Here is a 13,392-nt window from a genome sequence, read left to right as displayed (position 1 = left end):
GCGAACTTACTCTTCAGCGTCGCTCTTGGCGTTCGGTGCATCACTCGGGCCACTGTTCAGACTCTCGACCCCCAAGTTCGTGTCGTTGGTCTCGTCGGTCTCGTGGGACTTGGCCGCACGCTCGACCGCGCTGAAGACGCTGCCGTTGAGCAGCCTGCCCCGGATCCGGCTACCCTCGCGAACGTCGGGGATGCTGCGTTCCTCGATGTGCCATTGCTGGATTGCTCGGATGATGTCGACGGCCAGTTGTCCGTTGCGCTTCAGAGCCGTCGCCCAGTGGGCAGGGATCTTGTCGCTTGTGGTCAGCTGGCGCGCGACCGAGGAGACCATCATTTCGCGCATCTCATTGTCCTCGTCGGTCTCGGCGTAGATGTACTGGACCCTGCGGAGGCCGGGATATGTGGAGGTGCTGTGGTAGAATTCCCTGACCGCTTCGACCACTTCGATGCTGAGCTTCTTGATCTGCAATTTCTCCGAGAGCAGATACAGGTCAAGTAAGGGGCCGACGTCCTTCTCTGTCTTTGGCGGCTGGAGAGACTTGGAGTACAGCCAGCCCACCAGAAGCTCAAATGGATAGTCGTCCTCGTCGGTGAGGTTGTAGGTCTTGTTTTCCCCGGACTTCTTCTCTTCATTCTTGCCGTCCCCACGGAAGACGGACGAGAAGAAGGGCGAGTGGTAGCAGAGGAGTTCCTCGTGAAGGGACCAGCGCGTCGAGTCCTGGCCGACGTAGACGTCTACCAGCGAAGAGGTAAGAAGCCTACAGATACGTGAGTGACTTTTGTTCCCAGACCCGGAAGCCATGCGACTGCCGTCGATCGCCCTGTTGCATCTACTCACTCATGAAGAGACTTCTCCTTCTGGTCGTTGTTCTCGCCATTACCGTTCTCCATGAGTGCGGACGGCATTCGATGGAGTTTCAATTAGTCAAAGGGAATAGAGTAAGACCAGGGCCCTGAAAGGCGGGGGAAGGATACGAATGCCGGACCGTCAAGGCGTATGCGACAGCAAAGCTAGGAGAGGAAGAACAAAAATGCGACAGAAGGAAAAAGGAGAGGTTCCGGCTGCTACTTTAACAGCTCGAGGGAAGAGGCCATGTTAAGAGACAGAAACACGAGAACCCGAACCCTGGAGAGAAAGATGGCGGGCTGTTCAAGTCATCGACCCTTCCACCCCTCCCATGTGCGCTCGCCCAAAAACGAATGATGGACGACGTCAGAGGGTTCAAGCCACAATTCCACAGAATGGCCGTGCCCGTGCGGGTCATTGTGCTGAAATGCCAGCCTCGAGTGGACGGGTGAGCGAGCAGCACGGAGGACCCGACTCGCCGACAAGGGACGAGGTGTGAGATGCGGAGTGGTTTTGCATTTGCTCTAGGTATGCGCATGCGTGGAGGAGGAGTCGCGAGCGTGGAAAAAACAGGTTTGTGGCGGTGGAGATGGAGATGGAGAAGCGCATGCAGATCACGTGGCTGGTGCAGCACGCTAACCCCCTTTCGGGCTCACGAACGACTGGGTGGTAATACGGAGGACAAGGTCGGGTTACAACAGCATGAGCAATTGGGATTTACAAAGCATTACAATGATAAATGAGGCGGAGTTCTATCTGGTTTTGTATTCGTTGGCCTCTCTTTTTTCTATCCTCCAAAATCAACGCTCAATGGTGCTCATGGGTACACTGTCCTCTCGTGGCCTTATTTCACAACTACATACTACATACAGCGGCGAGCTACCTCGTCCCCCTTTTTCATGCCCGCAGAGGATTATCCTTTCCTGTCTAGCACACTCCATATTCCCACCTTCCCATCCACACGGCGGACTCTATCGTCTGTTGAAATTCAGATACCTCGACCCCAGGAACAGCAAGATCAGGTTGCTCGCAATAAAGGCCGCAAAGATGCCGAGATCCCTCCAGCGGTGGTTGAAACTCAGCTGCAGGGGCTCGTAGAACTGATCGCCAATCTTGTAGGCACAATACTGACACACGTCGCTGACATTGTTGACAATGTAGCCTGCCCCTCCGCGTTCGAAGAAGTTGCGCATGTACTCTCCACAGTCCTCCCCGGCGGGTGAAGGGAACGGGTTGAGCTCCGAGGACTTGCAGACCACGGCCTGCCCGTGGAGTTCCGTGGTCACCATCCCCGACACCAAACGCGTGAAGGGGTCGAGTTGGTATAGCCAGGCACGCCAAAATCCGGGGATCTGTGGCTTGGGGATCGTGACGCCGCAGAACAGTGCAAAGGTGATGACGATGAACGGGTTGATCAGGCTGGAGATGAAGCTTGACGGCGTGATGGCGGCGATCATCTGGCCCATGGTCACGGAGAACAACTCGGTGATGAGCACCATGAAGAACTGATATCCCGCCCTCGAACTGTCGTTGTTGAATCCGGGCAAGTAGTAGATCGGGATGAAGAACCCGACGGTACAGAGAAGGCTGTATGGCATCTCGGCGCAGACCATGGCAAACGCGAACGGGAATTGGCTGTACGCCTTCGCCGCGGATTCGCGGTAGAAGATGAGTCGGGACAGGTCGTACATGGGTTCCACCTGCGCCAATATCAGGGCCGGGATGATGGTGACCTGAAAGATGACGAAGACCCGGTACTGCAAGCTGGACCGACTGTCGTCGAGCTGCAAGAATGCCAACCCCGAGAGCAGCGCGATGGCCACGTGGTTGAACAGCCTGGTGAAACCATAGTTCGGCGAGCGCCAGAATGCCAAATGTGTCCGCTTGGACACGACTTTGATTTGATGCCACAGCGGGGAGGCGTATTCTCTCTCATCCAACTTCGGTTCATTGGCGACTTGGCGTTGGCGTTGGGCTTTCATGTCGACGATCTCGGCCTTGACCGTCGCGAGCTCGTCACTTTCGCGCCAAATATCGCCCCAGTCCTTCTCGCCGATGCGAGGTGCAATGCCTGCTCCGATGGCGTCCAGCATCCATTCCGCCGGGTTTGCATCAGGAGGGCAGTCGGCGCCGTATTTGTGGAAATAACCCAAAAGAACGTGTGCGTCTTTGCCGATGTCTCCAAAGTAGACGGTCTCTCCACCCTTTTGTAGCAGAAGAAGCCGGTCGAAGTTCTCAAACAACGCGCTGTTGGGTTGATGGATGGTGCAGAGAATTGCCTGCCCCGCGGCAGACAGCTTGCGGAGGAAGCGGACAATGTTGAATGCAGATTGTGAATCGAGACCGGAAGTGGGTTCGTCGAGGAAGAGCAACAACTGAGGCTTCGCGGCGAGTTCAACTCCGATGGTCACTCTCTTTCGCTCCTCAACTGAAAGACCGCTTTCAGGGCTGCCGATGATCGCATCCGCAAGGTTCTCGAGTTCGAGCAGGCAAAGAACCTCCTCCACGTAGGCGTACTTCTGTTCCCTGGGCACTTCGTATGGCTGGCGAAGATCGGCGCTGAATCGTAGAGCTTCCCGGACCGTTTGGGTCGACTCGTGGACATCGAGCTGCTCGGCGTATGAGGTACCTCTCTGAAACCCAATGCCTGGCTTTTGACCATCAACCAGGATATCTCCGCCAATCACGCCAATATTCTTTCGAGAAGCAAGAACATCAAGTAACGTCGTCTTTCCGGCGCCGCTAGCGCCCATCAAAGCCGTTAGTTGTCCTGGACGTACGTATCCGAAGACATCCTTCAGCAGCCGCAGTTGCCCGGCGGGAGTGGGAACGTCGTAGGTGAGATTCTCCCATGTCAACACCGCCTTTGACGTGATGTTGAGCTCCGAGCTGTCCTCGGCATCTTGTTTTGTTTGTCGCCGTCGTTTGCGTTCCTGCAGTTTCTCATTCAGGGCTTTTCTTTCTTTGTTTTCCTTGGTGAAGTACGTGACCGTGCGGCCGCCTGCGCCATATTTGATAGACTCTCCGAGCATAACGTTGGTGAAGAGGAAGAACGCAATCAGCACGACAATGATGCCAAAGTTGCGCCAGAGATCCGATGGGTCATACGAAAAGCCCTTTTTAACATAGGCGGTGCCCGATACCTCGATCGATCCAGCTTGAGAACCCGGGAGGGTGCAGACTTGGTGGTCAATATTATTGTATCCAGGCCCGGAAGGTATTAGGGACTCATCGGTACAGCGCATTGTCAGTCGCATGAACTCGTTCATCATCATCGCTGCGAACCCGAGACCGAGGGCATTGATGTAAAATATCCACCTTAACCACACTTGCTGGCTTTGATACTGGATGATATAGCCAGAAGTGATGACGAACAAGGTGATGATGACCGCAGCGAACTTGATGGCGTAGTCGAAATCCGGACATAGACAACCAATTGTTCGAAAGAACAATGTCATCGAAAGATATCCCGTGATAATGATGAGCACGAACGTAAAGAACGCGCCTGGAGTCCGCACTAGCCCCGTCATGAAGTACACAATGACGCTGAAGACGAAGATCTGGACGGACGCAAATGCCAGATCAACGAGAATTTGTGCAAGCCACAAAGCGCCGGGTCGGTGGAACGTGTACGCCCGATGCTTGTTCACAATCGGCCGTCCGAGCATAGTAGACGCAAGTTCCGAAAACGCCTGGAATGCATTGAAGAGCAGAGCAATGAAGAGGACACCGCCCCGAGTAAACGCTCCCGCAGAAGTTTTGGGCTGATTCAACCAGACAGTACCGACGACAATCGCAATGGTAAGGGACGTGATCCACGAAACCGCCAGAGAAAACTTGTCTTGCCATTTGATCAGGAATTGTCGTTGCATCAAGGCCCAGATCTGCAAGTGGAACGGAACCGAGTATACCGAGTTTTTGGGGGTGTGTTTGCGCTTGGCCTCGCGGTGTGCCGCCACGAAATCATCGTAGATCTGCTTTTCTTCTTTGATCGATTCTCGATAGTCGGCCATTTCTTTCTCGAGCTTCTCAGCAAAGGTGGATTTGTTGAAAGCATCCACAAAGGAGTCGGGTGTCGACGGCGCGTTTTCAGGAGATCTGCCTGGCTTATATTCTCGCTCAAACTCGTCGGTACATCCAGTCAGGTAGTCGGGCGTTGTCTGACGAGGCTTCTCCAGGAAACCCAACCCTTCAAAATACGCCCTCGCTTCCTTCGCAGGACCGAAGAAGACTTGTCTTCCTTGATCGATCACGATGACCTTGTCGAACTGACTGTAGATGTTCTCAGATGCCTGATAAAGCGAAACGAAAGTCGTTGTTTTGTAGATGTTGGTCATGATTCGCAAGGATTTGGCGTAATCGAGGGCAGTCGACGCATCAAGACCGCGGGTGCTGTTATCCCAACAACAGACGGTGGCTCGAGTCACCATCATCTCAGCGATCGACACTCTCTTTCTTTCTCCGCCAGAAACGCCGCGCATGAAGGGGTTGCCGACGATGGTGTTGATTGTGTGCTCGATATTGAACATTTTCAGTAATAGTCGGATCACCCTGTCCTTGAACTCGGCTTTGCTCAGGCCTTGGGGGCGTTTGCCGGGCGTTTTCGTGTCAAGTGCAAATCCGAGCGTTTGGCCCACTGTCAGCGTGGGATGATGTACATCGTCCTCCTGGTTGTAGACTGCCTCGCCACGGTAGAGCTTCTCGAAAGTCGCAGCGTCAAAGGGGCCGTAAAGAACCTCTCCATCTATGCCCGTATAACCATATCGTTGGTTGGCCAGTACTTTCAGGAAGGTGGTACAGCCGCTTCCAGGTCGGCCCAGAACAAGCACCATTTCGCCCGGTTTTGCAACGCCCCGGAAGCTGTGCAAGATGTTGAACTCGCGACCCTTTTTGCCCATTCCGAGGATGCTCATAATCGTCCCCGGCACGTTGAAAAAGTCGACGAAGGCATCGGGGAAGACCTTGACAAAGTTCTTGATACCACCAATACCGCGGACGGTGAGGTGGTCCCAGATCACGCCTGTTGAACCCTGTTTAGCTAAGGATAGAAGCATTCCCTCTTCCCAAACTCACCGATATACTTGGGCTTGATGCCTGCAGCATTGTCCGCCTCCCTCGCGCCGCGCAGCGTGGATTCCAAGTCAAAGGTGTCTTCTGAAGTCTCATCAGACGAGCTGATCGCCTTCTCCACATCCCTCGCCCGGGCGTTGGAGGCCTTCGAGTGCGTCCGGGAGATTCGACGGCTGATGGCACTCAGTTCTCTGCTCAGTTCCGCAAAGTCCTTCTCCGCCTGTTCAACGTTGACACCAGAGGCTGTGCGTTGCAGACCGTAAGAGTCGGTTGATATCCGAGGTCTTTCATAGTGCTTTTCACTGGCAAACGCCTCTCTGTCTCGTATCGTGTCATGCTCCTTTTCACCGTATTGATGGGCCTGTTCTTGAAGATGCTGATTCGTGCCAGCACCATGTTGTTGTGCCGGGTGGTCCAGGCCTAGTTCTTTGGAAAGGGCGTCGACCATGGTTTCGCGAGCTTGGGCCTTTCTTCCCAAGTCCTCGGATAAATTCCAAAAGCTTTTTTTCTTCGTTCGGCTATGTTCGCCCCTTCCCCCACATCAACCGGGGATGTGTTGGGCGAAGCTTGCTAGGCCCGATTCAATACAACAACGAAAGGAAAATAGGTGCTACAGCCGTCCTAGAACACGACCAGCGAGACAGGTCGCAGATATGATAGCCTGAAAAGAAGATCAACGAAAAAGGGAAATAAATTTGATCTCGAAAAACGGCGGACTTCTGGCCACTGACCGCCCGCCTCCACTTGGGCCTTGGGACGGTGCGAATAGTGCAGAAACCGGCAGAGCGGCATCCGGGTAGTGCGCCAGTCAACGATGACTCCAGCCTCCGCTGGTTTTGGGAAGCCATGTCGGGTATCTCGCAGAGCCCAGAGACGAGTGGGGTGTCCTGAATTGCCTGAAACAGCTGGCATCGTTCAAGAACGACCTCCTGTATCCCCATTGACGTAGGCAGTGTAGGCTCTGTCTATACGAGGTACACCGTCCTTGAGCAGTGGCAGCACTGTACGAGGTACTCCGTATATCACCATGGGGCAACGCTCGGCGGCCAGATTCCGGGGTCTCGCGAGTCCCTGCTGGGTTGACTCACTGAATGCCAGCTGCTGACACGGTGATTGAACAAATAAGAGGATCGCGAAAATCCGTTGCGGAGCCAAGATACGAAACATCTACGGAGAACTCGCTCAGCTCCAGATATCGTCGTTTGTTGGGCCGAAGTTTGGTGCGAAACCCCCAGTCCCGTTTGCCCCATCAGGCGAGCTGGATCCCCCATTGCGCATATGTTCGAGTCAGAGACTCCATTACAAATCACGGTATCTGACTTACTTTTTGCCATCGAGGCGGATTTTAGGAATTCCGGGTGGTAACCACTTGTGCATGCCGTGCGTGCGACTACCCAATGTGGGTGTGGAGGGACGAACTTCTTTAGACGTATGATACAAGTAGATCTCCCGCCAGTCAAAGTGTTTGAGCTCAAATGCCCTTGTCTGTCTTGTTTGGTCTTATATATACGTGTGCCGTCCCCGCTCCAACAAGAACCTGGTCCTTTTCATTTGTGCACTAAGCGAGAGCTCACTCGCGACAGCTCCTTGATGAATTTGGTCCGTGGTGCAGCAGGTGTTTCGCCACCCTCTTCTTCCACATTGTGCTTTCCCACGATATTGAGGAAGACTTGGTCTAAAGTGGCACGACTGACGCTGTAGTATTCAATTTGCAGCTCCGCCTTGTTCTTCTCGAGAGCCGTAAACAGAGACGCAATGCCCGACTCCACGCTAATTTCGCCATCTTTGCTCGCGTACAGTCCTTTGGTTGGCACCGAGAATCGGATCTGTCCCGCATACACTTTGTTCTCGATATTTGCATCGGGAAAATTCCGCAGGATCCAGTCTCGGATGCGCAGCATGTCTTCATCCGAAGCGTGCGGGGCGCTGTTGTGGACGAGGTGGACATAATACGCGTCCCCGTGCTTTCGGCGAAGGTAGTCCGTGGTCCCAAGCGCTAACATCTTGCCTGCCATGATACCAGCTCTCGTTGCAAGGGCGTCTGCTTCCTCCATTGAGTGGGTTGTGAGGACCAGGGATCGACCAGGAACCACCGATTCTAGCGTCCTCCACATGACGCGCTTGCTCGCCGCATCCATGCCTGATGAGGGTTCATCCAGGAGGAGGACGCTTGGATTGCCCATGAGTGCAATCCCGAGGGACAACTTGCGCTTGTTGCCACCAGACAATTTGGCCGCCATCCTATCAGCATAGTGCTCGAGGCCAACCGCACGCATTACTGCTTCAACGTTGTGGCGGGGATCGCTCACACCACGGATTCGGGCGTAGAAATGCAGATGCTCGGAGACGGTCATGGTATCCATCGCGTCGAACTGAGGGCAGACTCCAAGTCGAGAGCGGGCCTGGGCCCGATGTCGGATCACGGAGATATTGTCGACCAAAATGTCGCCTCCTCGACGGCTGGGCTGGATGTCACCTCGAATCAGAGATATTGTGGTCGACTTCCCGGCGCCATTTGGTCCAAGGAGGGCGAAGACCTCGCTGCGAGGCACCCCAAACGTGACGTTGTTGACAGCGAGCGTTTTGCCGAATCGCTTGGTCAGGTTCAACACCCGGAGACCGTCTTGCGATGAAGACACCCGTGTAAGTTCGTTGGACACTTCAGCTTCTACGGTATCTCTCTCTTCCACCTCCTCTTCTTGTTGCTTTTTGCGGAAACGTTGAAACAACCCACCCGAATCCCACCACAGAAGCAAGCCAAAGAGCAAGAACGACTGCAGAATCAAGTACAAAATAGGGCCACCAAACGTGGTCATGGATCCAGCATAAGAAGCAAATTCTCGATTTCTGCAGGTGATCGAAAACACATTGAGAGTAACAAACAGTGCGCGGGTCAGGTTGGCCACGGGAGAGATGGCTGCAATCGTGAAATGACAGATATTGACGTTCCTGTCGATCTTGTCGATCGGTGAATAAGTGAGAACCGACATATAAGCAATGAAGTACAGCAGGAACATCACAGCCTGGCCCCCACTTGCGAATGCAAAAGCTGCGAGTTGCGACCGAGAGAAGAGGGATATGACATAGGACAACAGTGTCGAAGCCAGGCCATACAAAAAGAATACCACGAAGAGGTATTCGATATGGTACCAGACGTCGGTGACAGCCCGAAAGATGATAATGGTAATCGAGCTTGTGACCAGGACAATGACGAAGTCGAAAGAGGTGTAGGCGAGCCACAAAGGTGCCGACCGGACGCCGTTGCTGTAGTGGAGACCTCGAACGTTGCGCAGTCGCTCAATTGTCGGATATAAGGCGAAGAAAGACGGGTAAACTGCCATGGCGAGCCCAAAATACGTGATCAGCTGCAATGCCTTCCCTACATCTGCACCCCACGGCACGTCAAAGGCCTGGTATTGATTGGAAATGGAAATGTTGGTCAACAACGTGTCCATGGCATTCTGGATGATGACCGAAAAGGCAATATTTCCGTTTCCCTGCCAGGCAAACGTCGGGGGTGAAGTATTGTCGCCCAGGAAAAAGCCGCCCGGGGTCACATTGGCGAACCTCGTGTCGATGTAGTTATTGAATTCGTCGAGGGTATCCACGAGATGAATCGAGTCTAGTAACTTGGTGGTATTCGCTGCAATTCCTGCGACACCCGAGCTCCCTGCCAGTGTGGAGGCAAAAAGCTGGATAGCATTCTGACCAAGCCGATCTCGCGGTCCTGCCACAAGATCATAATTGATCTGTGATGATAAGGACTCAATGTCAGACACCAGAGCTAACGAGGCTGGGCTGCAGGTCGTCTTCTGAAAATTGTTGAGGAAGAGGGTGACGAGCCCAGCAGCAATGATCGGAATCAGTAGGGCCGCAATATAGGGAAGGGTGTTCCGGCGGAGTACAACCCATCGTTTCGAAAACAGTACCAGAGCTTGCTGAGGCATGCTGATGCGACGTCCATCCAGAAGCTGAGGGGGTTCTCCCGACGATTCATCTCTGATCATCGCTTTTACAGTGTTGTCAGGGTCGATCTCAGTGCTGCTGTGACTCCCAACCTCCTGGAGGATGTGGTCGGTCCCTGTCTTTTCAGCTGGTCCCTCCACCCGTCTGACCTCTTCAGCAACCTTCAGAAAAACGTCTTCGATGGTAGGGCCATTGACCTGATACTCCATGACTCCCTCACTTTCAATCCGACGCAGAAAGTCTGCCGCCTTTGCTGAGTCCGTCAACGCATAAATCGTCTGGTCATCTCGTCGAACATGATTGACATCCTTGTATGTCGGAAGCTGCTGGGACCCGTGGGTGTGGTAGACGTGGACTCGGTATCCTGAGCCGAGTTTGTGTTTTAACTCCACCGAGGTACCTGAGGCCTTCAGAATGCCCTTCGACAGTATTGCAATATGATCGGCCAGGAGCTCAGCCTCATCTAGGAAATGTGTCGTGAGAACAATCGACCTTGACCCGCGTTCAGCAAGCAGAATATCCCAAATCTTTCGCCGGGATAATGGATCAAGACCGGAGGACACCTCATCCACGCAACACACGCGCGAGTCGCCGGTGAACATCATTGCCAACTGTAACTTGCGCTTCTGGCCTCCAGACAATGTCTTTGAACGGGCACCGACTTTCCGATCGATATCGCATGACACCAGGAGTTGTAGGTTTTCTGCTTTGGATGATGGCTTCTGGCTTTTGATCCTGTTGAAGATCCGGACATGCTCTTCCACAGTGAGATCATCCCACAGCACATTCTTCTGGGGACAGAATCCTAGCCCCGTGTTTGGTTCGGGAAAATTGACAGTGATCTGTCCAGAGGTGATAGAATTAAGGCCAGCAATTGCATCCAAAGTGGTGGATTTGCCGCTACCATTGGCACCTAGGAGCACCACGATTTGGCCTCTCGTCGCGTCCAAGGTTAAATTGTCAACGGCGAGTACGGTCGTAAGTCGTTTTCTCGTAAATATTGCGCGTACTCTTGCGAACCACGACGGTGGATATTCCTTGGTGAATCCAGACAATGAGATGGCAGTAGTGTCTTCCGAATATGTGGTCTTTCGACTTTGCGACGCTGTGCCGTACAGCGTGCGTTCTACATAAGCACCAAGGACTGGAAACACAATGATCTGGATTACCGAAAAGATCCACAGAGCGATACCGGGTAAAGCAGATGTGTTCTGCGGCGCTCGTTTCACCAGGTTCGTGGCAAGGTCCTGCCTCTCCCAGCGAGCCATAAAAATCGTAAAGTATACGTAATTCATAGGGGGGAAAAGAAGAGAGAGTATAGCGACAGAAGCTGTTCCGGCTTTGCTGGCGACCTGCGCGATGATGGCAAGCAAAAGACTTACGATGACAGAGGTGATACCACTAAGTTGGGCTTTTTTAAAGAATGCGCCTCCCAATATTGACAACGACGACATGGATAGCCCCGCTAGAATATTGAAGATGATGACGATGGCTGGTGAGGTATTGCTGAAGACTCCTGCGCAGAGAATGATCGCCATGATGATCCAGCCGGGTCCATAGAGCAGGTCGAATGCCAGATGGTTAGCAATGATTCGTGCCATCTGTGGTTGCCAACGCTTCAGATTCGGCATCATGCAGTCAAGAAGCTGAGCCATGCCGTTTTCTCTCTCCGAGGCGATGACTCCAGTAAGCTGATACGTGACTCCCACCACCCCGATGAAGAAAGCGACAGCTAGGATGTCGATGATACCTCCCATATATCGGGTCCGGATACGTTTCAAGCGCTCCTTTTTGGTCATCGAGGTGTAAGGATATTCATCCGCGGTATTGGGAAGGACTGTAGCTCCATCAGTGCCGGCTTCGACTTGAGAGATGGCACGGTCGATGGCGTGTTGGAGAGGAAGCAAGTAGATCTCGACATCGTTCTTCGAGGAGTCGGTCACGATCTTGGACTGAAGGCCGCCGTCTGCACGAATGGTGTAATTCCAACGAGCAGCCTCTCCCTCAGAGGGCGAGGAGAAAAAGACGGCACCCGCTATGCATGACGAAGTTCCCCTGATTGAGTTCCGGCACACGGTCAAAAGCTCCTCCTCTTGGGACAAAATCTCGACGCGGCCACCAAACGACCCTGTATCATTTACCACCTTGTCAATGACTGCTTGAATGGGACCATCCGAAAACCCGCTGTTGACGAATACCAGTTTATCTCTGCCACCGGAGACCAGGTCAAGCGCTTCGGACAGACTTCGAATGGGCGTTGGGTCACCGATGCCGTAGACGCTGGGGGGAATGAACAGAAAGCGCGCGTAGGATCTAAAAATGTTAGAAGTTGTCGCCAGAAGATAGAGGAAGGATCAACCAACAGAAAGCCGACGAAGATACAGGGCAAGAGAAACGCTCGAATAGTGGTTGAGAACCAACGCCGGACAAACGCAACCAGGAGGTTCTTGAGAGTCAGGGTCACAACCTGGCGCACAAAGAGGGCCATGGTGCAAGCTGAAGAAGCCGAATGGAGGATAGTCAATTGACGGCGCTCGTTTGCTCAGTGCAGCTGGTATTCTGTGCCCGGCATTTCCATTCACCTGGGTCGGCGGAAATCGTGGAGGGGTGAAGGGCAATCAATATTCACACGAAGAGAAGCTGGCGATCCAGGGGCGATATGTACCGTGTCCAAAAGAAAGACATATTGCAAGACCAGCTGAGCACCCTCCCAGAGCAGTGGTGTCGGCCAGAAGAAACAGTGTTGCCTGGAGCGAGACTGAGAGTGGTTTTGTCTGAGAACGCAGCTTGGTGGCTTCACTCGATCCCAGCAGATGCCGCTGCCGCCGCAGTTCCATGACACCACGACTGGGCTTGACCCCGGGAAAATCAACCACGACCTACCTATCCAGGCTTAGAGCTCGTTGGTGCCATGAGGTTCGCATCTTTAGCGAGGCGCCACTTGACGAAGATCCAATGGGCTCGGCCCTCCGCCGGCAACACGCCTTGACGGATAAATGCAACCACCCGTGTCACCCTGTCCAATTACACCACTTGGGGTCGACGGTAGGTGCGGTTGGTTTCGTCTGTCCCAACTGACAACGATGCCGGCTGCGAATCTCTGGAACTGAGTGTAAATAGACAAACAGAGTCAGCAGCGGGCAGATGTCGGGCTAATTATCAACACGGTATGGAGTATTCCCCTTTGGCCCTCTCTAACCCAAAACTTCCAAGCAAGGCGAGTCGATCCGGTTCGTCGCTGAGCGCTGCAAGCCGAAGGGACGCTATTCGTCCCCATGGCAAATGCCCGTACGTGGATTATATGTCAGCAATTCAACCCTTGACGGTGGTGGCCGTATCGTGGCTAGCCTTGTGTTCATACCGGTATAACGACCAGAGAAAGCGGTTACACACTGTATCAGCCCTAAGCATCCACATTCCAATCCTCGTGTCAGAATATGGAGACGACGTACCCATTCTTGCAGCCTAGACATCAAATGCAACATTATCATGGGAGAACAACATCCCAGC

General features: G+C 53.5%; 3 protein-coding genes across 3 annotated transcripts; all 3 read right to left on the bottom strand.

Moving 5' to 3' along the window:
• Positions 1-6: 6 nt before the first annotated feature.
• PV07_05085 (uncharacterized protein) lies at positions 7-905 on the bottom strand (the record flags this gene model as incomplete). Its single annotated transcript, XM_016391957.1, has 2 exons — positions 7-757; positions 838-905. The coding sequence occupies 2 exons, from the start codon at positions 903-905 to the stop codon at positions 7-9; spliced, it is 819 nt and encodes a 272-aa protein (XP_016249476.1).
• Positions 906-1,533: 628 nt separating this feature from the next.
• Positions 1,534-6,575, bottom strand: PV07_05084 (uncharacterized protein). Its single transcript, XM_016391956.1, has 2 exons — positions 5,920-6,575; positions 1,534-5,866 (listed from the first exon to the last, which is right to left on the bottom strand). Exons 1-2 carry the CDS (start codon positions 6,362-6,364, stop codon positions 1,818-1,820), a joined length of 4,494 nt encoding a protein of 1,497 aa, XP_016249475.1. The 5' UTR covers positions 6,365-6,575; the 3' UTR covers positions 1,534-1,817.
• A 789-nt stretch (positions 6,576-7,364) lies between these two features.
• Positions 7,365-12,699, bottom strand: PV07_05083 (uncharacterized protein). The gene is made up of 2 exons (XM_016391955.1): positions 12,246-12,699; positions 7,365-12,195 (listed from the first exon to the last, which is right to left on the bottom strand). The coding sequence occupies exons 1-2, from the start codon at positions 12,368-12,370 to the stop codon at positions 7,464-7,466; spliced, it is 4,857 nt and encodes a 1,618-aa protein (XP_016249474.1). The 5' UTR covers positions 12,371-12,699; the 3' UTR covers positions 7,365-7,463.
• Between the last annotated feature and the right edge of the window lie 693 nt (positions 12,700-13,392).

Source organism: Cladophialophora immunda, assembly GCF_000835495.1.
Source record: "Cladophialophora immunda strain CBS 83496 unplaced genomic scaffold supercont1.3, whole genome shotgun sequence".
NCBI lineage: Eukaryota > Fungi > Ascomycota > Eurotiomycetes > Chaetothyriales > Herpotrichiellaceae > Cladophialophora > Cladophialophora immunda.
The sequence above is the reverse complement of the archived record's forward strand: the minus strand, read 5'-3'. Positions and strand labels throughout refer to the sequence as shown.

What these genes read in the sequence shown, in the direction of transcription:
- PV07_05083 (XM_016391955.1), bottom strand. Translation starts at nt 12,370, where the DNA reads ATGGCCCTCTTTGTGCGCCAGGTTGTGACCCTGACTCTCAAGAACCTC. An exon ending in TGTATCTTCGTCGGCTTTCT is followed by an intron (nt 12,196 to 12,245) that starts GTTGGTTGATCC and finishes TAACATTTTTAG; the next exon opens with ATCCTACGCGCGCTTTCTGT.
- PV07_05084 (XM_016391956.1), bottom strand. Translation starts at nt 6,364, where the DNA reads ATGGTCGACGCCCTTTCCAAAGAACTAGGCCTGGACCACCCGGCACAA. An exon ending in CATCAAGCCCAAGTATATCG is followed by an intron (nt 5,867 to 5,919) that starts GTGAGTTTGGGA and finishes AGGGTTCAACAG; the next exon opens with GCGTGATCTGGGACCACCTC.